The 24,162-nt window shown below is 42.4% G+C and overlaps 1 protein-coding gene across 1 annotated transcript in view; it reads right to left on the bottom strand.

The window, feature by feature from the left end:
* The window catches only part of LOC310861995 (voltage-dependent L-type calcium channel subunit alpha-1D-like), a gene marked incomplete at its 3' end in the record, with an annotated part of 99,210 nt that overhangs the window by 7,028 nt on the left and 68,020 nt on the right, over positions 1-24,162 (bottom strand). The window contains exons 22-41 of the mRNA XM_083769733.1: positions 23,816-23,922; positions 23,158-23,245; positions 22,352-22,459; positions 21,782-21,834; positions 20,859-21,005; positions 19,988-20,189; positions 19,126-19,284; positions 18,502-18,612; positions 14,344-14,472; positions 13,633-13,698; positions 12,069-12,160; positions 11,535-11,694; positions 10,939-11,066; positions 10,636-10,732; positions 8,796-8,898; positions 8,323-8,424; positions 3,183-3,319; positions 1,864-1,980; positions 864-1,342; positions 129-266 (exon numbers count right to left, since the gene is read on the bottom strand). Coding sequence (XP_083625859.1) covers positions 129-266; positions 864-1,342; positions 1,864-1,980; positions 3,183-3,319; positions 8,323-8,424; positions 8,796-8,898; positions 10,636-10,732; positions 10,939-11,066; positions 11,535-11,694; positions 12,069-12,160; positions 13,633-13,698; positions 14,344-14,472; positions 18,502-18,612; positions 19,126-19,284; positions 19,988-20,189; positions 20,859-21,005; positions 21,782-21,834; positions 22,352-22,459; positions 23,158-23,245; positions 23,816-23,922 — 2,723 coding nt within the window. The remainder of the gene's footprint in view (positions 1-128; positions 267-863; positions 1,343-1,863; positions 1,981-3,182; positions 3,320-8,322; positions 8,425-8,795; positions 8,899-10,635; positions 10,733-10,938; positions 11,067-11,534; positions 11,695-12,068; positions 12,161-13,632; positions 13,699-14,343; positions 14,473-18,501; positions 18,613-19,125; positions 19,285-19,987; positions 20,190-20,858; positions 21,006-21,781; positions 21,835-22,351; positions 22,460-23,157; positions 23,246-23,815; positions 23,923-24,162) is intronic.

Here is a 24,162-nt window from a genome sequence, read left to right as displayed (position 1 = left end):
ATATATTTTCAAATGGGGGGTCTGCGGGCTAATGAGTATCATTTTTGGGGGTCCTTGACATGAAAAGGTTTGGGAACCACTGCCATAGTGTACTGTAGGGCTATAAAAAGGTATGTTTTGGTCAATACCTTTCCCTGGTGAGCATGATGTCCTCCTCCTGAAACTCCTCCCCACTGTAGTAGGCCCCTCCCCGCCCGTCATCAATGTCTTCGCCCCCAGGCTCCTCTCGACAAATGGTAGGGACGAGACCACCTCCTGTTTCTGACCTGGAATTATAAAGGTACATTTTCAGTCGCGAATAACGCAAAGAGATTCCATCGTCTTGGTTATCAGTCAGTATTTATTTATTTATTTATTTGATAACTGAACTGGGCTTCTGTACTGTAATGAAAGTATACACCCCTCAAGTGATTCTCCTACACACCTATCACCATCACCAACAATACTTGTATCAGGCAATGTATAGAGTAGCAAAGTTCTGGCATCAAAGACACAATACCCAAGGAACAATCTTTTAGGTTCGAGATAATTCAGTAATTCACATACTGTACCTAATATAGGCCTCGTAGTACTGAGTCCTGCTCCGAGCAGAACAGTGACAAACCATTCAGATACGTAGGTTTATTTGGGATGTAGGACCAGGAATGGAAGAGGAGAAAAGAGAAAATGTAAATTAATATGAGTTTATACATCAATTGAAATTCATTCCAAAACACTGTGCGTTCATTTTTAGGAAGCTTAATGTCACGTCTGGTTTTTTTTTTTACTGAATACATAATACTTAAAACATAGCAGGAGGATGTATGTAAAGGCATTTTTGTTCAACAACAAAAATGTGTTATTTATTAAAAGTTTCAACTGACCTTGCTGAATGTGACTGACAAGCCCTGTCATAATTCTCTCCCTTGCCGGGATTGGCTGAGCCGGAGGAGCGCGGCGGCACCCTGTTGGCGGTTGAATGTGTCCGGTCCCGCCTTAACAAGTACTTCCGCTTCCTGGCCTTGGTCATGGAGAGAACCGGGGGCACGTTGGCGTTGTTGAGGTTGGCATTCGAGGACAGCGGGGACTGGTGGACGGTGAAGTTAACGTGGGGGAGGTAGTTATGCAGGTTAGGGGGGTGATAATGGTGGTTATACTGGATCGGTGAGCTGCTCCTCTCCCTTCCCTTTTCACCGTCAACGGCTCCCATGGCGGTGAGGGGGGGCTTGAGGGAGGCGAAGAAGGAAGGGGGCAGGACCTGCAGCGGCCGCTGGGTGACATTGGTCAGGTGGCTGGGGCCTCGCTGGTCTCCGTTGACGTAGTGGACATGGTTACCAAACAGACCACCGTTGCCCTGTCGAGGCTGGTATACAACAGAGAGTATACTGAGTATAACTAGTTCTAAACACAGGAAACCGTGGACAATGATGTTTGCCAAAATCCCAGCGTAAACTCATAAGGTGTCAATTTGCACAAATTGAAGTAAAAGTGTTTTTAAAAAATCACACCCGTGACCAACATCACATATGACATATGACATCAATTTAACATCACAAAATAGCAGTTTATAAGAATCGTGGTCCCTTATTTGTGTTGGAGACGAAACAAACTCTGTCCATTGTCAATGGCGTTTTTAATGTCTAGACAAGACAAACATTAAACCTGTGAATAGGAGGGGCTAGTGCCCCTCAAAAATCATAGATATTTTGAAGATACAGCCATTAACAGAATATGTTTATGTGCAATAGCTGTGTGTGCTGATGGCGGTATGGTCCTTATAGAGATAAGTATCTCACCATACAATTTCAATAGTAAAGTAGAATAGAAAAGAAAACCCCATTATTACCAACAAAATGTAATGCAAGCAACACGAAGAACTGTTACCTTGTATACGTCCTCCTCGTCGTGTCCACTGATGTCCACTAGCCCCGCCTCCTGCAGGTCACATGATATGACTCGACGGATCTCTGGGCCGATGTCGTGGAGCGTGCGGAGGCCAGCCTGCAATGAAGACAGCAGCTGAGAGCCACACACCTACACAGACAGCAGCTGAGAGCCACACACCTACACAGACAGCAGCTGAGAGCCACACACCTACACAGACAGCAGCTGAGAGCCACACGCCTACGCAGACAGCAGCTGAGAGCCACACACCTACACAGACAGAAGCTGAGAGCCACACACCTACACAGACAGAAGCTGAGAGCCACACACCTATACAGACAGCAGCTGAGAGCCACACACCTACACAGACAGGTGCAAAGAGAAGTACTGCCCCCAGAGCGGCTGCTGGCCAACGTTGAAGCCACCGAGCCCAATACTAAGCATGTGTTGTATGGAGAATAATTTATATGCTACCTTCAGGAAGGAGATATGGTGTACCAGCATACAATAAGGTCAGACTAAAGAGGTCCTTTGTCCACCAGTCGACCTTGAGGCTTAATCAGGAGTTGTAGTATAGCCTAGGATAATCTAAGGCTTAGATTCTAAGCGGTGGATATTGCTCTTGTCTCCATGTCTTTATGTATGTAAATTGTCTTGTTCTTTGTGTTATGTCAAATGTGTATACTGGCTGCTGTGTCGCAAGACAAATTTCAGTGTGAACTGACAATAAAGTACTATATCATATCATATCATATCAATGGTCAAAGCTGGAACTGCAGGCAGGCGTTTCTTTTCTTTTTTTTACTTGCATGTAGGACGAGTAAACCCTGCGCAGCTGCGGTTTAACATTGATCGCTCTTGCGCGCACGCACGCACGCACAGCCAAAGTCACACCAAACAACCGATTCATTGGCCTCCCGTGTCTATCTATCCCGTGTTTGTTATCTTTATTTGTGCAAGAGAGGCTGTCTGTGTACAGCATTCAGCTCTAAGCGTTCCCAGATGTGAAGGGCTGAAGGAAAACTGCCAGGCAAGCTGGTGCCAAGCAGCTTTTTTTTGCAGATACACTTTGAATGCATAGTGTTTTGAGTGGCGGCTCATATGGCATTCTTTTGTTCTAATGCACTTCAATGCACTACTAACGAGGAAAGTACAATCCTTTTGAGTTTCTGGTTTCCTTTCATACTAATATTAATTCATTTTGAAATTAATTATACATTTATATTTACAGAAAGTCCCCAGAAACAATATGACACCTTCTCTAAATTGTGAGATTAAGATCTGCCTGTGATAATGATGGACGTCGACAATGCACTCACCTGTAGAGCCATGGAGGTGTTGAGTACCTCCCATGAGCGCCTGCCCACGAGACCTTGCTCTTTGCGTCTCTTGAACTTCCTGAAGTAGTCCTGTATCAGGAAGGTGGCATAGAACTTCCCCACTGTTACCTCGTCATCTGAGTGAACAGACCAGACACACCACAGTCTGCAGTGTAAGCACCTCCGCATAACAATCTCAATGCCAAAATACCGTAATGCCAGAAATATCTCCACCTCCACCCTAAGATATTTCAGGAGAACTATAGCCATTCGACACAGACACTAACTGACACCATGGCCTCAAAGTTGAAAACAGTGACCTAGCAGGCCAACAGAGACTATATGGAAACCTCAATATTAAAACTCAGCGCTAATATACGTCAACACTATGGTATTCCAGGCATTAAATTACATAAATACGTTTCAACCTTTCCTTTCATACTGAAAAATTAAAAATTAAATTCCATTCCTTAATTCTGAAAAAAGCAACTCCACAACTATATAACCAACACAGTGTTTGTGTTACCCAGAGGAAGAAGGCTGCTATGCGTGGGATGAAATAGATCACTTCACCACTTTTCAACCTATCTTCATATAATAGGTCCTCACTAATAATCATGATAAAATGGCACAATTTTTTTCTACTCAGTCTGTGTCTCATGGGAGGGCTGTGGTCAGTTCAGAAACCCGTCCATCAGTGACATCATCGTTAGGCAGATATCTTTAAACAATATCTTTTTACTAAAATGTTTATTATCGTGAGAACGATGGCTTCCAATTTTGCATTGCAACTTTTCAGGACTAGAAAGCCTGCAGTTTCTATTAGCTTGGATTCCCCATCGATGATGTCACTGGTAGACGGCTTTCTGAACTGCCCACAGCCCTCCTATGAGACACAGACTGAGTGGAAAAGAATTGTGCCATTTTATCATAATTATTAGTGAGGACCTATTATATGAAGATGGGTTAAAAAGTGGTGAAGTTGGCCCAGGCCGTAGCGTAACGGTCTGGGCACCGGACTGGTGATCCAGTCGCGGTGTGCCGCGGGTTCGACTCCCGGACCCGACACGGCCTTTACCGCATGTCATCCCCCCATCTCTCTCCCGTTTCCTGTCAGCCTACTTTCTATCCCTTAAAAAAAATCAATAAAGGCGTAAGCCGCAAAAAAAAATATCTTAAAAAAAAAAAAAAGTGGTGAAGTGGTCCTTTAAGGATTTTTAACTTTCTCACCAGAAGAGCGCTTTTCTTTTCTTTGTTGCGCGTCCCCAATATTGTTTTTCCATATCTAGGCATGGCTGACGTCACTCAGCAATGATCTCATGACGTTAGTAACCCAAGCGTTTATCTGATTAATGAATGTATTGCTACATTTGTAAACAAGTGACGCTACTATAGATTTTAACTCATAATTTCTTTCAACTGTTCATAGCAACAACTCAAACATGCAGATCTTTAGTCAAGACCCCAAGACCATCACCCTGGAGGTTGAGATGGTGACACCATCGAGAACGTAAAAAGACCAAGATCCAGGACAAGGAAGGCATTCCCCCTGACCAGCAGAGACTGATCTTTGCTGTTAAACAGCTGGAGGATGGTCGTACCCTCTCTGACTACAACATCCAGAAAGAGTCCACCCCAATCAGTCCATAATCTTAGTGAAACTTTCATTCATTCATTTATTCATTATGTATTATCTTTATCAGATTTTATGAGATTGACATCTCATAGGCAGTGTATGTAGTTTCAAAAAATATTGCTTGCAGCCACGGCAAGTAGAAAGTACACCTCCGTGTGAGATCCCCAAAACATTACATTACTGCAAACATTCAAAGGCAGACAATCTGATGTGCAGTGTAGTGACAGTAGACCTAGCTCATATCTGAGAGATGCAGTAGGATTTACACTGATCAGCACATGCAGGGAGCTATAGGCACAGTACTCATTGGTAGGCAAAGCAGTGAGCTTAAAACTAACGTCCCATGTAAACAAAGCAGAGCACTAGACCATCTAAGACAAGTAGTCGCCATGCAAGGAGGCAGCGTAGTTTGATCTGATTCACTCAGACTGTTAGTTGCTGAAAGCAGACTGGGAATACTACAGAGAATAAAAACACGGGCTGTATCAGGACATCTAAGAAATTCACACGCTGCATATTTATTTCTCTTTTATTTGGCACTTTGCCTCTGCACAGTTTGAGTTGAGCCAAATCAAGGTCAAAGTAACAATGAAAAGAGAGCTGGCCAGGTGCATAGTAAGAAAGCCTTCTGTTTGTTATTCCCTACACAGTGCAACACATCTGTGTTGGAAACAACCATGCACAGGAGGATATTATTATGCACCTTGCTTGCACATGCCTTGGGAGCAGTGGTTTTCAATTTCAAGGAGTTGAGAGCCAGTACTCTTGGCTGATGTGTACAAAAGCAGGACCTCCAATCTACGGTTAGAGGCAGCCGGTGTTGTAAATCTAGCACATGCGCCCTGACACAGCCAGAAACACTACGGGAGGCTCTGTTCAGGAAAAAAAGGGGCGCTCTTATCATTATACATCATCATACATCATCTCATGAACAACTGAATTTATGTGAGTGGTTGGTTCAATTTACGTCATATTTGGCGGACATTTGGCGTAATTTCTCTTTTCATTTTCAATGGCAAATAATGAGACGTGTGGGGACAAAAGTTGTAAAAATGGCATGTTCTCACAGTAGTTCTCCACCCTACCAGTCACTGCCTGATTTTATTGAAATCAGATTTTTTTTGTTTTTTGTTGAGTGTGGTCGAGTTGAGGGTTTTTATAATAGAAAATGCACATCAGGCCCAGGCCGTGGCGTAACGGTCTGGGCACCGGACTGGTAATCCAGTCGCAGTGTGCCGCGGGTTCGACTCCCGAGCCCGACACGGCCTTTACTGCATGTCATCCCCCCATCTCTCTCCCGTTTCCTGTCAGCCTACTGTCTGTCCCTTCAAAAATCAATAAAAAGGCGTAAGCCGCAAAAAAAAAAATCTTAAAAAAAAAAAGAAAATGCACATCATGTGATCTGATTCCTGAGCCTACAAAAGGAGCCAGTAAAATAAACACTACATGTCATGTGAACATACTCTAGTCTAAGACATATTCTCGGTTTGATGTTTACCTATCACCTTTAAGAGAGGAACCTCTTTACAAAGAACCTCTTTAAAGGTATATTCAGTGATTTCACTCAAAAAACCTTAGGTTTCGTTTTTGGCTGTGGGACCCAGCCTTTCGTCCAATCAGGATAGAGAGTCAAAAACGAAACCTAAGGTTTTTTGACCCCCAGGGGTTAACTGGGGACAGGGAGGAACTCCTTATATGGCCAGCACACTCTATAGTAGAGAGGATTATCACAACAAAACAAAAAAATAAGTGATATTTGAATTAAGTTAAATCACTGAATATACCTTTAATGTTCTCTCTGAATAAAATGTTCCTTTTTTTAGTTTTTTTTAAGTTTTTTTGTATTATTCTACTTTTTGAGGGGCGCTAGCCCTCAGCCCCTGTTTGTACCACTGAATGATGATGTATGATGATAAGAGCATCCCTCAATTCACACAAGTGTGATGTTTTCTTTATTGTTATTATTATTATTATTTTATTTCATTTTGTCTGGACAGAGCCTGAACTGAGTGAGGTAACTAATTCCATGCCACCCAACTAAAACAGAACTGCCTCAGAGCGCTCGGGACAGCAGGGCGAGAGAGGGGAGAAGGAAGAGGAGCAAATGAGCACTATATGGCAGAGGAGGAGAGAAGCTTGGCAGAAGAGAGAGAGAAACAATAAAGGACAAGAATTATACAAAGGCATGCAGTTGTTGAATGTAAGCTACTTGGCCTCAGAAGCCTATACATGCACACCATGTTGAATGTAAGCTACTTGGCCTCAGAAGCCTATACAAGCACACCACAGACAAGACACAATACTTGAGCAAAAAAATAACATTGGCTAGACAGAAACTAAACTACATACTGAAACAAAGTAGGTCATTTATAATAACTATAATAGCAATGTTAATTAGAAATTAACGTTTTGAAAAACAGGAGAGGAAAGTATTGTGGCATGAAAGAGAGAGACAAAAAGCTATATTTTGACTTTGAATATAGTTTGTTTTGACCAAAAATACAATCTGGGAAAAATGTGTTTTTATAATGTGGAGACGGATGGTGAAAATGTCCCTTCCGGTTCATTTCCGGTTGTATCCGTTGCTTGGCAATCTAAAACCATTCATACGTTGGCGACGAGCGCGTTCACTGAAAAGACCACATGACGGATATATCCCTCATCGGCGGTGAAGCTTCGGATTAAACTTGACGGAGATCTCCGTCAACGGCAGGGTTAATACCTGGCAGTTATTGTGTTAATAAATCATCACATCATTATCGGCAACATCAGTCTTAAAAAGCGAACATGTTCAAAACGGTTTTAGCAGATTTTAATGTTTTTCAAAAAGGGTCAACAAGTTGTAAAAATGTTAAGTAAAAATACTACATAGATTGTTTGAACTGCATCAATAGGCCTAATAAATCCGGTAATAAGAATGTACTGTTTTTAGAGGTCTATTCGCACCCAGAATCACAGTTACTGTATAACAGGTGTAACATAATCACTACTGGAAACTTGCATTGCAATATTGGTATCGGCCAATTTGACCATGCAATTCATCGGAAATCCTGCATCTCTAATAGGAAGCCAAACCAATAACGATTGAAAGTCGTCAACCACCCTTGGCATGAGCGATTGAGAAAGGTACTGTAGCTCGAGGTTGGTCGCCATTTGTGCAAAGTAAAAGTAAACACACATGTGTTGCTCTCGACTCATTCCTGGGAAACTATCATATGAGAAGCAAATTTGGTGGTGCAGAAATGAATATAAACTTGCTATATAGAAAGATACAGAGACAGACAAGACGGACAGACGGACGGACGGACGGACGGACGGACGGACGGACGGACGGACGGACGGACGGACGGACGGACGGACGGACGGACGGACGGACGGACAGACAGACAGACAGACAGACAGACAGACAGACAGACAGACAGACAGACAGACAGACAGACAGAGTGAGAGAATGAAAGGGAGACTTTACAGCCTGAGAGTAAATTTTACGTGTTAACCACTGACCGCCTGCAGGGGGCACTACTTGATCGAGCAGCTTCATGCTGGTTCTCCTCCAGATCTTCTTGATCACTACCCGCAGCTCCTCATTGGCCTGTTCCAGGTTGCCTTGGTGACAAACGGAACACAAAGGAGATTAAAAAGAAAAAGAAACTAAAACATAAAGTGTCAAAGTATTAAACGCATGCACACACGCAGGTATACACACACGCGCGTGGATGCAGACGGATGCTTTTTTTACTATATATATATATATATATATATATAGAGAGAGAGAGAGAGAGAGAGAGAGAGAGAATTTTTTTTATTCATTACATTCTTTAGAAAAATGTTTTAATATTGTAAAATCATTTGAAATAACGATGAAAAAATAATAAAAATAAACAAAAACAGATATTTTACTTGCGACTGTGACCATAAAATGGATCCTGATGCATAATTTGTTCGTGAACCACTGGATTAATAATCCATGAACTCACCCTCGGTCTTGATTTTGAGAGCTGTGCGGACCAGGGCGAACAGTGTGGCATTAAACATGACTGTCCCGTCACTGTTCAGGGGCATGTTCATTGCCACCAGACGCTGCAGGTAAATACAGGAGAACAAATCATTAAACATGACTGTCCCGTCACTGTTCAGGGGCATGTTCATTGCTACCAGACGCTGCAGGCAAATACAGGAGAACAAATCATTAAACATGACTGTCCCGTCACGTTCAGGGGCATGTTCATTGCCACCAGACGCTGCAGGTAAATACAGGAGAACAAATCATTAAACATGACTGTCCCGTCACGTTCAGGGGCATGTTCATTGCTACCAGACACTGCAGGTAAATATAGGAGAACAAATCATTAAACATGACTGTCCCGTCACTGTTCAGGGGCATGTTCATTGCTACCAGACACTGCAGGTAAATATAGGAGAACAAATCATTAAACATGACTGTCCCGTCACTGTTCAGGGGCATGTTCATTGCTACCAGACACTGCAGGTAAATATAGGAGAACAAATCATTAAACATGACTGTCCCGTCACTGTTCAGGGGCATGTTCATTGCTACCAGACGATGCAGGTAAATACAGGAGAAAAAAATCACACCCGTGTGAAGTGAAGGGCGCTCTCATACATCATCATACATCATCTCATTCTGGCCAATCAGAATTTGCACCTTCGTCTTCGTTTTTATTATTGTTTTAAGAAAATGTTTTAAAATAGTGAAAATAGCCCATCTTTGATTTAAACGAATTCCAATATTGAATTTCTTCATAAGCGGTTTGATGCAGTCTATACATACCAGTAGGAATCTTCAATGACTGTTAATCTATCCATTTGTAACTGTGAGAGTCCTCTATTTGTTGTGTTTGTAGACTCTTAAGCCTGGAGGCGTGGTCAATGCTCTTTGGCCACTCAGAATAGCCAAATGGCATTGATCACGCCTCCAGGTCTTAAGTTAAGTAATAAGACCTGGTACTTAAGACACGCAAAACACAGCCCTTAGAGCTTAAAGCTAACAGTTGGGGTTGTGTGGTTGTTGCCCACCTTGTATGCCACCCTGTGAGGACAGAGCTTAAAGCTAACAGTTGGGGTTGTGTGGTTGTTGCCCACCTTGCATGCCACCCTGTGAGGACAGAGCTTAAAGCTAACAGTTGGGGTTGTGTGGTTGTTGCCCACCTTGTATGCCACCCTGTGAGAACAGAGCTTAAAGCTAACAGTTGGGGTTGTGTGGTTGTTGCCCACCTTGTATGTCACCCTGTGAGGACAGAGCTTAAAGCTAACAGTTGGGGTTGTGTGGTTGTTGCCCACCTTGTATGCCACCCTGTGAGGACAGAGCTTAAAGCTAACAGTTGGGGTTGTGTGGTTGTTGCCCACCTTGTATGTCACCCTGTGAGGACAGAGCTTAAAGCTAACAGTTGGGGTTGTGTGGTTGTTGCCCACCTTGTATGCCACCCTGTGAGGACAGAGCTTAAAGCTAACAGTTGGGGTTGTGTGGTTGTTGCCCACCTTGTATGTCACCCTGTGAGGACAGAGCTTAAAGCTAACAGTTGGGGTTGTGTGGTTGTTGCCCACCTTGTATGCCACCCTGTGAGAACAGAGCTTAAAGCTAACAGTTGGGGTTGTGTGTTGCCCACCTTGTATGTCACCCTGTGAGGACAGAGCTTAAAGCTAACAGTTGGGGTTGTGTGTTGCCCACCTTGTATGCCACCCTGTGAGGACAGAGCTTAAAGCTAACAGTTGGGGTTGTGTGGTTGTTGCCCACCTTGCATGCCACCCTGTGAGGACAGAGCTTAAAGCTAACAGTTGGGGTTGTGTGTTTCCCACCTTGCATGCCACCCTGTGAGGACAGAGCTTGCCAAAGCCCAGGGGGGGTTGGATCCTCCTGAGCAGGGTGACAACATCCAGGTGCTTTATTCTTCCCCTGGAATCATCAAGAAAAAAACATGGCTGGATCAGTATCCAAACATATGAATATTAAGTATGAATCAAAATAATTCACAGTGAGCGAAAGAGAGAGATTTAAAGTTATTTTGTCTCATCTAGTCACTGCTCATGACTTTTTCTTTTTTCTAAATAATGGATGTTTCTGCCATTTAATTAATGAGAACTTGTAATCAGTACACTCACTTAGCTTCAGGGTCATATTCTGACCAAATCCGTTTAAACTCGTCCAGGTGATGAGGCCCCAGAATGGACCAGTCCCGGGTGAGATAGTCAAAGTTGTCCATGATGACGGCGACAAACAGGTTGATGATCTGAGATAATTGAGAAACAACAAAAATCTGAATGTACATTTGAAACAACCATGCTTTTCTACCCTGTAAGAAAACAGCTTAACATTTGACCCTGAAGAAAACCAGGGGTGCACACGCTTTTGCGACCAACGCCCCCAGGCTCTGCGACAGCCTGCCCCTCCACATTTGATCTGCTCAGTCCATCAATGTTTTTAAGTCTCTGCTCAAGACTTACTTTCTCTGGCTTTTAATTATGCGAGCTCATCCAATGTTTGTGTTTTTGCTGTAATTTTGTGTACACGACACATAATACTCTGATTGTTTTCTTCTTGCTTTGGTCTTGCCCTGTTCAGCACTTTGGTCAACTCCGCTTATTTTAAATGTGTTATTACTGATTTGATTTGAAACCCTGGAGTGTACAACTTTGGCTCGCAAAGTGCTGCAGGTAAGCTATACCCTACACTACAGTATGATGACAGGAAAGCATACCAGGAAAGCACAGAGCATGTAGAAGCTGATGAAGTAGATAATGGCAAAGCTACTGCCACACGTCTTCTCCTCTCCAGGGTTGTAGTCTGACTCAGGGTCACACAGCTTCCCTGGCAGACAGGACAGCATTATCTCCTGCCACGCCTCGCCCGTAGCACACCTGATAGGATAGGAATAGAACACACACACACACACACACACACAAACACACACACACACACACACACACACACACACACACACACACACACACACACACACACACACACACAGGCCTAGGGTGTCAGCAAGTATTGATACACTTAAGTATGTTAAATTTATGTTTTGCTATATAAATGCACCATTTACCATTTATTTTACCTGTTTTATAATACAGTATTGTACACCTGTATTATAATACAGTATTGTATCACCAGTTTCTTGCAAACACACTTGCACTCTCCACCATGCAACGACATGTAAAGGAAGTGCATGCACATGCATGCTGACAGATACACACTGTGTACACTGTACAGTATACACACACATACAGACCTGAAGAGCATAAGTACAGCTTGTGGAAAGGTTTGGAAGTTGTTGTTGCGGTTAATCTGTGTTCCGTCCACCATTGCTATCTTCCCAAACACCTAAAATACACAAAAATGCAACCGTTTAACCAACCAACCAACCAACCAACCAACCAACACAAATCCTGTGCAACAAATATCCATTAACCAAACATTCTAGCTAAAATGTTACAATGCAAAACTGTAGATCAGTGGTTCCCAAACTTTTTCATGTCAAGGACCCCCAAAATGACACTAATTAGCCGGTGGACACCCATTTGAAGAGATATGCCAGGGACCCCCATGAGAGAAGATTTTTATGACTCTATAGACCGATTCCGTAGCGGGTCTCATGGTCGCAGCCTACGTATTTCCTGTAGGCGGACTCGACGTAGCTGCGGGGGTAAAACCCTCACCAGGCGCATCTCTTCCACTACAGTGAACGGCAGAGTGACTGATGTTAGTTTGCCTCAAACTTTACTCCTTTACCTGCTTTTTTACTAACACTAACATTACAAAGATGCCCAGAACATCGAGATGAACCTGTGTAGTTTATGGCTGCTCCAACAGTAGTGGCAACATAAAAATAAAAATAAACGGAATGTCTAATATCCACCTCGGTGGCGGAGACCAGAGCCATTGAGTAATGGTTGAGACAAAGCAGTGAAAGATACATAACGCAAGTCTTACCCAATACCAAATATTTCTGTTTTATTAACACAAGGCTGCTGTACTTTATACCTCATACTTTAAATGCTTAGTATGAGGTATAAAATACAGCAGCCTTGTGTTCATAAAACAGAAAGATTGGGTATTGGGTAAGACTGAAATTATGTATCTTTCAGGACCCTTCACTGCTTTGTCTCAACCATTACTCAATGGCTCTGGTCTCAGCCACCACGGTGGATATTTTGACATTCCGTTTTTTTTATTTTTTATGTTGCCACTACTGTTGGAGCAGCCATAAACTACACAGGTTCATTACGATGTTCTGGGCATCTTTGTAATGTTAGTGTTAGTAAAAAAGCAGGTAAAGGAGTAAAGTTTGAGGCAAACTAACATCAGTCACTCTGCCGTTCACTGTAGTGGAAGAGGTGCGCCTGGTGAGGGTTTTACTCCCGCAGCTATGTCGAGTCCGCCTACAGGAAATACGTAGGCTGCGACCATGAGACCCGCTACGGAATCGGTCTATAGCAGAGATTCACAACCTGTTTAATTTCAAGGACCCCCAGTATTGCATTAGTCTACGGACCCCAATTTATATTGTAAAATCAATGTTAATTTAACTCTGAGAGTGTACAAAATGTGTACACTTTCAGAGTAACAGACCAAACAACAAGCATGCTACAATTACTCAGAAGGGCACTAAGAATTGTCTCATTGTGTCAGTATTAAAAAGAGACTGAGATCAAAACAAACAACTTTGAACTTCAGCCAGGTCAGCAGACAAGGCCTGCCCTAGTGGTAAGAAGAAGAATAGTAATAAAAGTGACAGTGATTACTAGGGCTCTCGCATTTCATGAGGGGCCTATAGAATAAATGGGAGTTGGTACCTGCATCCCGATGACAGCATAGATGAAGAACAGCATGGCTATGAGGAGAGCAACGTAGGGAAGAGCCTGCAGAGAGGGAAGAAAACGCTCACTGTGCCATTTAGGGAATTTCACAGCTTTCATCCCTGGACGAGTCACTGTGTCCATTCCTGTGAACTCTTACCTTCAGCAAGCTTTTCAACCAATTCAAACACTATTTTGAGACAATGGGCCTACAGAACCTTGGAGAAGGAAGAAACATCCGCACACATGTTTAGAGCTCCATGGACATCATTTATTTAACCCATTTTGGACTGAGGCTGAAAATGCCTTCTAAATCCTTTTAGTTTTCTGAAAAACTTTAAATATTTATATAGCAGCATCAATATTTTTTTGAATACTGTACATACTGTACAGAACCCCAAAAGGGGTTCGCGTCCAGAAGGGTAAGGTTACAAAAAGGGGTTCCCGCCTATAATGGGTTAAATGGTAAAAGAAGCAGCGTTTCCACCGTTTAGGTCTTTGTCAGGCCAACAGAACCTTAGCCATTTTCAAACTAGAAGCCTATAAAACATGAGGCTCATGAACTTAACCAAATCTGACTGGTTATTATCCATTATTTGCATCACTAAATTTGAGAGGCCCTCTCTGCTTTCCGCTATACTACACTCATATGATATCTAACAAACCGGTCTCATTTAAATTTCCCTCTTTAAGGAGTGACAGTCTCACCTGGAAGGACTTAATGAAGGTCCACAGCAAAGTTCTGATGCCCTCCCCCCGGCTCAGCAGTTTGACCAATCGCATCACTCGGAACAGACGGAAGAAGGTGATGGAGATTCGAGCGCTGTCCTCCGTGTTCTGAGGTTTGGACGGATTAGATGATGCAAGGGATGAGACATGGAATGAAAGGCGTAGAACAGGTGTAATATGCACTCTGTTGCAGACAAATCATTTATTTTTTTCATTAATCTGTATCATGTATGAATGTAGTTGTAGTGCATCCATCCATCCATTATTTAACTGATTATTATAATCTATGCATCATTTCATCATCCCTGTATAATTGTGCTGTAACTGCATTCCTTTTCCTCCATGCAACTATTACAAAGAAAACCAGAAGACGTGCCCGTTGTATAACCAATGGCTTATACAACACATCAGACCTACATTACACACTGAGCATGCTCCTCTGAGTGACAGAAACTATCAACAGGTGAGAATCTGTACTCCAGAAATGGGGGACATAAGACGCCACAGAACAAAATGTATAAAATGCCACAACAGAGCCTTTATCATCCCATTATGAAACAAACAAATGGGACTAAGACAAAAAGGCATGGACAGTGCATGTATGATTCAAACATTCAGTCTTTTCCGTACATTATGTCATGCCGTACAACCAAATAAAAACAAACGAGTTCTCAACAAACAAGTGTCATATCAAAGGCAAGGCCTCATTACTACGCATGTGATTCACAGCCAAAATGAGACAAAAACAATGCGACCTTGAGAAAAGTCAACAGTAACACTCATCTCGCCCGTTTCATTCAAACATCACATTTCATCACAAACAAGCAAGACAGTTTGATAGAAAACATCTTGATGTTTTCAACAAGCAGTGTGCCACAAATATCTGAGCAACACAAGGTGAGAGTAGAAAAGAAAGAAAAACAATCTCAATCTCAATCTCAAGGCCTCGACTTGACTTTGATTGATGACAAATGGGGGAGGGGCTTCTTCTTACCCCTGGTTCCACTATCACCTTGACGACGGGAATGGCTGCCGACTTGAAACCGAAAGTCTTGAGTTACAATCACATAAAAAAATAACCACATCCTGCAGTAGGACAACAACCCTCTACCATTAACAAAGACAGAATGATGTATCAACTGCCCAGTATATGTCATTACCATTGATTTGCTCAGGAACCTAATATGTGAAATCGTATCATTTGCTTTTAATTCTGATGAAGAAAAAGAAAGCATTCTCTATAAGCAAAATGTACCTGACACAAAAACATACAAGCATCAGCATAAAGCTCCTCGTGCAAAACCATGACTGTATAAATCTTAGCAGGATGACCTGTGAGATGCATGCCTTACAATGGTGAAGGAATGATTATTACAATTCATCGCTTAAATTATATTATCAGTGTGACAGAAAATGTAATGTAGGGAAAAACCTTGACAAACCATCCAAAAATGTTTCATATGTCAAGAAATAAATGTGAATCAGCTCTGCAAAGTTAGTGTCATTTAAAAATAATTATTATCATAAAATGTATGGTCCTCGAGTATCAAACATTCATGCAGCAAATCACCATAGTAGAGCTTGACTTTGGGCAGTATCAGAAATGTAAGTGCATAGAGTGCATATAAATTACACGCAAAGCATGAACGTCTTGAACGACAGACACAAAACATTCATGATATGGCATACGCGTCGATCGTACTAACTCAGGATGAAAAAAAAGGCATCGATGTAGGCTTGCAATAATTATAGAATGAGTATTGAATGGATTAATATCCCACCTACTATAAAACCAGAGAAACTAGTACATGAAGTGATCAAATTTTAAATACAGTTTACCATAATAATGGGGTTGTGTTCAGACACAACACATTTGAGCAGCATTATATTAAAATTACTCATCATTTTGTCCACTATATCGTCAACCACGGGAGCGCATTTTCATTATTGTTAGGTCATTAGCATGCAAATGTTATAAAAGTTGAACAGATAATGTACACAACTACTCCTACATTATTGTGAATCTTGAATTAAACGCAGATAAAGTATTAGTTAGTGCAAGGCATTCTCTGCACCATCATACACAGGGCAGAGGGGGGAAGGCATCCATATGGCTACTTACATTGATCTCAGTGATGGCAATGTCAACCACGCTACCCACAACAATTAAGGCATCAAACGTGTTCCATGCATCAGCAAAATAGTGCTGCAAGCGCCAGCCCAAAGACACAAAGACAACATGGAAAAAAAGAAGAGAAAGGAAGAGAACAGAGCGAGGAAGACAAGTGTGAGAGGGAAGAAGAGGTGGAGAAGAGACAGAGTAATAGAACAATAGAGAAAAAAAAGAACATCAAAAAGTTGATCAGAGAGATTGACAGTCAAAGCCTTACTGTCAGTGAGAGGAGGCTGAGGTTCCGGTGTGAAATATGCCCCAATTTTTAATCTATATGTTTTGAAGAGAACCGAGGGCAAAGGCCGATGCACACCTCAAAGGTTAGTGACAGGTACATAGGGCAACCAGGGAGGTTCAAATGTTCTGAAAGGGATCTATGATATCAAAGAAAGAGATATTTTTATTTTATATCATAGATCCCTTTATGAATAGAATAGATGAATAGATTTAGCATATACTGTATCTCTGACTACTGTATCTCATAGTTGAAGGTTGAAAATAAGTCAATCATAGCTTACTCTCACTGACATACAGTAGTGCCAACAGGCCGGTATAGAATGCCACACCACAGACTTTGGATCAGTACTTGAAAAAATATATATATATCCCAAACCCATGACCACTATTTTTCATAGTAGGCCAGTTATAGGGAGAAAATAAGTCAAATAACGCTGTTAGGTTTTCTCCTAGAATTAGACCGAGCAGCAAAAATGGTGTCCAAGTACAACAGAATCAAAAGAATGGCTTTGAGACCGTGAGTTGCACCCAAAGCCAATCTCGGAAATGATACCATGACACTAGGAAAGGACTAAGGCAAACAAGTAAGGACGTTATGATGTTAGGGAAGGAAGGAAGGAAGAAGGGAGAGTAGCATTGAGCAGGAGGAGGGGAGGGACATAGGACATGCTGACGTGCGTCTGTACCTGGCTTAAGATGATGTCGACCACACTGCCGATCACCACCAGGGCATCAAAGACATTCCAGGGGTCCCCAACATAACCCTGCTCACAGTGGCATGGTACGCACAGCCAGCAGGGAGGGTGTGTGTGTGTGTGTGTTGTGTGTTGTGTGTTGTGTATTGTGTATTGTGTGTGTGTGTGTGTGTGTGTGTGTGTGTGTGTGTGTGTGTGTGTGTGTGTGTGTGTGTGTGTGTGTGTGTGTGTGTGTGTGTGTGTGTGTGTGTGTGAGAGAGAGAGGGGTGAGGGGTAACAAGGGTAAGTACAGAAGGTAAGTACACTAGTATAACAAGGGGAATGGGATGGGGTTGAGGTAATGGGGTTGAGGGGAGCGTGAAGAGGGGAGTGAGTGTGAGGGTATACCGTTAAAAGGAAAAGGTGCATGCTATCACAGAAAAGTAACTGGTAATATTGTTTGGGATAAAACATTAAAAGGAAAAAAAAACTAAGGGAGACACTTTGTTAAGGTGAAAGAGAAACGGACTGGGTGGAACATTAGACTAGTGCGTCTAGACCAGCGGTCCCCAAACCTTTTTGTCCGTGCAAACCCTGTTACCTCCTGACCTAGCTGACGCACCCCCCAACACTCAGTCTTCTTGTACTTGAAAATGATTAAAAAATGTATATGATTATGGCAAAAATAATCACAGAATGTCACTGCACTTGCACTTGCACGTGCAGCTGCTGTACTCCCGCAGCTACATCTCCTTACAACAGTGTTTTACCGGATTTTGCCGTTTGTGTTAAATAACACCATAAAACCGCCATTACCCTTTTCACGGCACACACCCCCTAGGGTGTTTGCTCACCACAAGGTGGTGCACGCACCACAGTTTGGGAACACTGGTCTCTAGACTAGGGGCCAAAATTTTGTCTTTTCATGCCGGGTCATGGATCTGAAGGCCGTATTTGGGTCCCAAGCAGCACGAAACCACTGAACTGGTTTGGTGCTGGAAAACCACTGGTTTACTGATTGATTGAACTGAAGGTAATGAATCTGAGGCTTACCCTGGGTTTGAAAGCGATGAGTTTCAGGAACATCTCCACAGTGAAGACACCAGTGAAGACCATATTGAGGATGTCCATGGAATAGTTAAACAGCTGAGACTGACCGTAGTGCTAGAGAGAGAGAGAGAGAGAGAGAGAGAGAGAGAGAGAGAGAGAGAGGTGAGGAACAGATGAAGAAAGAGGGAGAATGAATCGTACAGTACATACCTACTGTACACAGGTATTTTTTATAAACGTAGCTTTGTTGTTTTCATTTTTGAAAAGTCTCCGTGTCTACACGACAACGTAGCTAAAATGGCGGAGCAAGCCAAAAACTCAGTTTACCTTGAAGCATAAACGTTTAAAAAAACTGTTGCCAGAGTTTTTTTAAAGATTTGATTTGCGTGTAGGCGACATTTTAGACATTTTACACTTACAGATCAGCCATTACGACGCCATCAAGGCCCGCCAAAATACATTTAAGTCGACTAAATCAACTGTAGATTTAGTTGACTAAAACTAGACTAACAATAAAAAAATCCATGTGACTAAAACTAAATGAAAACTATTCAAAAGACTATGACATAAAACTAAAAATCTAAATTTGCTGCCAAAATCAACACTGAATGGAGGGTTCTATCTTACCTGTATGGCCAGACAGAGGGTGTTGAGTATGATGAGTACAAACATGACATACTCGAAGCCCGTAGAGTTGGCCACGTACCAGAACCTGTACTGGTAGGGGTTCTTGGGGATGTAGCGGCGCAGTGGACGGGCCTTCAGAGCATACTCTACACACTGCCGCTGCAGCGGGGAGGAACCACAGTTAAGGCAAGTTAAAAACAACCAGCCTTAACCAAACAGCTGTAATTCTTCTTAACACGTTTAGAGCTGCGCCCTCCAGTGGTCTAATGGTACCTCGGCGCCATGCTTCACATCAACATCAAGCCCCGCTTCCGTGTGTGTCACACACGCTTCACAAAGACCAAACCCAAAGCACATTGTAGTCTAGCAGCTGGCGATGTTGTTTATCTTTCGCCAGAAACGGTAATATGTCGGCCACAATGGGATCAAAAATCACTATTCTCACCTGAATGCCGGACGGATTTGACAAAAATATGGATTTTGGAGTATTTTTCAGAGAAAATGAGTGGATTCCAATGGGGTGCACACGCATTTCACCTTGTGCCTGGAGGGACACAGCAACCTGACTAGCAACCTGGGCGCAGTAGAGGTATGTGTTTGGCTTCTGCCGGTGGAGTTTGATATAAAGCGATTACCCGCGGTGCCACGGGTTCCGCTATCAAAGGGTAATTATGGGGGGTGTTAATTATTCAAATATTTAAATATTCAAATTTAAATGTGTTATTTCACTCTGAAAAGTGGACCCAAATATATAAGTCCATTTGAATGCATCAATTATTTAATAATAACCACGTATTTTATTTTGTCCACTACAGGTGCACGCACACACACACACACACAGTCCATCACCCTGCCTTTCTACCTGGTTCTTGTCCAGCTCACAGTTCCTGTACTCCTTCTCGCCCTGCTCCTGGAAGGTGACGATGACGAAGCCCACGAAGATGTTCATCATGAAGAAGGCGATGATGATGATGTAGATGATGAAGAAGATGGAGATCTCCACGCGGTGGTTGTAGATGGGACCCACGTTCTCCCCGTTGGAGTCGATGGCCTTGTACAGCAGACTGTAGAGGGATAGAGACGCACGCACGCACGCGCACACACACACACACACACACACACACACACACACACACACACACACACACACACACACACACACACACACACACACACACACACACACACACACACACACACACACACACAGACACACACACACACACACACACACACACACACACACACACACACAGTTCACAATGGGGATAATCTTCTGTCTATGGCGATCTCCCTTTTGTTTACTCAAGTGGAAGAGTTCAAGGCTGTGTCTGTGTGTAATGAAAGAGAATAGAGGGTATGCGCCAGACATCATCAAACCCGGAAGTTACTGTATGCAGGAATGCCTACTGCAAAAAACTACTTTCTGGCCTTGACAGCCCATACATCCAAACAGAAAAGTCGATGTGCCATTCACTTTAAGCATGGGCATACCTTCCATAGAGTCTGCACACTGGCGATGGTGACATTTGTATTGCGTCATCAAAGTTTCGATCTATCAATTCAGCATCACCACCAGTGTGCAGACTCCATTCTCTTTTATGTTACTATTGCTTGTCTTGCACCCGGGCCATGGATGTGCGACTTGTGCGTGCACTAGTACCTTGCTCAGGTGTCTCACACACACGCACACGCACACACACACACACACACGCACGCGTGCGCATACTTACGAAGGCCATCCTTCAAAGGTGGACACGGTGAACAGGGCCATCATGGCCGTTAGGACGTTGTCAAAGTTAAAGTCACTGTTGAACCAGAGCCTGTCTTTGACCATGGGCAGAGCTGTGTCCCCATTGATGTACATGATGTAGCTGCCTCTGCAAGGCAAGGGGATGAAGTCATTACAGACACATGCATTACATGGATGTAAATCAGTGGTGCCCAAACTATTTCAAGTCCAAGGAGTCCAAATTGACACTAATTAGCCTGCGGACCCCCATTTGAAAAGTTATGGCATTTCTATCTCTGGGACCCCCAATTTAGGGTCCATTTGGTTCCAAACTATCATTTAGCTGGGGACCCCCTGGAACTCCCTCAAGGACCCCTGGGGGTCCCTGACCTCACTTTGGGAACCACTGCATTACAGAAACATGCATTACACGTGCATTACATGTATGTAAATAATATGTGAATATTATAAAAACAACCACAGATCACAGTATAGGCCTACTTGAAATATAAGTGAGCTTTTCCAAAGCATACTGTGATTTGTTAAAATGACACAAAAGCAACTAGTATACTTTCTTGAGATACAGCGGTTTCCCCTTTCAGGTACACCATTTACACAACTGTAACTGTAACTGTAAGCACGTACAGCAATTAGCACAGCTCTCGTAAGTAGAGAGACCAAATATCACCGATCCATTGTCTTCTATTTATTGGGATCAAAAACCTATGTCTGAAACCAGTTTCAGATAAGCCCATTATCAGCATCACGCTGATTATTTTCATAATGGAGAACGCCTGCTTGCATTGACGGAAAATCATGTGGAAAAGTGGATAAAGCTGTGATATTATGTACTGTACTGTATTCTAATAACTGTGAATGACGCAGGAATTCACAGGCTTTAAGTTTAAGTAATAGCCTACTCACTGGCACTCCATTGGGTTGGATTTGGCCTCATCTGTGCAGCGATAAAATTTCCCCTGTGAAAGACGAGTGAAAGAAAGAGCCACAAATGTAAATATAAATATAAATTTAAAATTATATTATGATGTTGAGCTAATAGTTGTTTAAAGGTATATTCAGTGAGTTCACTTAATTCAAATATCACTTATTTTTTTGTTTTGTTGTGATAATCCTATAGAGTGTGCTGGCCATATAAGGAGTTCCTCCCTGTCCCCAGTTAACCCCTGGGGGTCAAAAAACCTTAGGTTTCGTTTTTGACTCTCTATCCTGATTGGACGAAAGTCTGGGTCCCACAGCCAAAAACGAAACCTAAGGTTTTTTGAGTGAAATCACTGAATATACCTTTAAGTTTAGCTCTCCCATCTTTCCTCCTTTGGTATCATCCTTTCTTTTACTCTGCCTTGAGGATTTTCAAACTTAATGTGCCCAAGGTACATCAATGGAGTAAGTAAAAAAGGCACACATGTACTCATTACAAAAAACGTTTTGCACTTCCAGCAAGCCCTCACCCCTCCCTCCACCTCCATCTTGTACCTTAAAGATCTGCACTCCGATGCAGGCGAACATGAACTGCAGAAGCGTGGTGACAATCATAATGTTGCCAATAGTTCTGATGGCCACAAACACACACTGGACCACGTGCTGAAAAACACACACTATATTGTCACATAACATACAGTAGTTAAAGGTTTTATGACATTCATTTTCATTTATTTTTATTTTTTATTTTAGGTTTTATGACCTCAATTACACCCAAAAAACCTGAACTTTGAACATTCAGTGGATTTTCTGTGGTCTGAAGTTTTCTTTGGGGTTTTTGGGGCCTTTTGAGCTACAATGAAAACAGGCAACACAGTGAAACAGTGACATCTGCTGGCAAATCCCATTGACATGGGATTTGCAGTAAGTGATGTCACTTACTGCCGGCAAATCAGAGCACCTGTTTGAGCCAGAAAACCCCAGATCACAGAAAATCTACTGAATGTTAAAAGTTCATGTTTTTTGGGTGCAATTGAGATTAGAAAACCTAAAAAAAACAAGAACAATTCCAAAACCTTTTTTTTTAATGTCACAATCCCTTTAAGGCCCTTACACATAGGTGACTTGGCAAAGTGTGTAAGGACCTTTAGTGTAAGTAAAAGAGTGGGTGAAATTCTCTCAACATTCTCTTAACGTATAACAGTTATACTGTGAGAGAGGAATGTGATAACAAATGCCCACAAATGATGATACACTACACAACACATGCAAACATGTGATTACATCAAAGTATTAGTTGCCTCTCTTATTTTCTGGGCACCGATGCAAGTCAAACCCTCTAGGTTTCATCCTGCACTTACCTTGAGTCCCTTGGCTCTATTGATGGCCCTGAGTGGACGCAGCACTCGCAGAACACGCAGGATCTTCACCACAGAGATAGCAGATGATCTACAGTACAGAGAGGTCAGTCAGTGGTCAAACAATGTGTTCATCTGATTCCCATGCACTACACAGTGATGATGATGATGGCAATAAAGTACTGTTAATGCTACTACACTTTATAATTCTACTACTACATGAACTGAAGATCATCCTCATATCGTCACTGCCAGGCAGAAGAAACCATGCACCTCCATATTCCATCTTTTTATGTTTTTCATAAATTAATTCTATTGGTCATCATGTCATATGACATTGTGAAGTGATTTTGTCTGGATTTTACAAATACAATTTTAGCAATGAATATTAACAAGAGCTTGTAACTAAATAACAACTACATACCGGTAGGTTAATGCTTCCCTGCACAGTTTCCTGCACTGCTTACACTTCATACTATGATCTCCCACTTTTACCAAGTCACTTTTAAGTCTGCTAAACGCAAACATTTTAATTGTAATTGGATTTCCCTGAAGGGTAATGGTTTTGGACGTACTAGTGTAGGCCCACAATGTTTTGGCCTTCTGACAGTGACCATGTGCAGTGATTGACTGACTCATTGTTGAATTGACAGATACATACTGAATGCCAAAGGAGACTAGAGACACTCCAACAACCAGCAGATCCAAGAGGTTGAAATAGTTTCTGCAGAACGCCCCTTTATGGAGGAACGCCCCGAACGCTGTCATCTGAGCAGAGGACAATCAAGGACACAAAGGACAAAGGACAACAAATACATACATTAGCAAGTAAATACAATGTTTCAGTGTTACATTTTGAAAGTGATGCAAAACTCCTACACAGTATTTACTATGTATGAAGAATGCCACTGGGAACCAATTCTCAAATCCATTGGACATCAGACAAATATTAGATTTCAAACATTGCATACGTATAATTTTCTATAGAAATTAATGCAAAGAATGCAA

This window comes from Protomyctophum parallelum, assembly GCF_964188405.1.
Source record: "Protomyctophum parallelum genome assembly, chromosome: 7".
In the NCBI taxonomy this organism is placed as follows: domain Eukaryota; kingdom Metazoa; phylum Chordata; class Actinopteri; order Myctophiformes; family Myctophidae; genus Protomyctophum; species Protomyctophum parallelum.
This window is presented reverse-complemented; position numbering and strand designations above follow the sequence as displayed.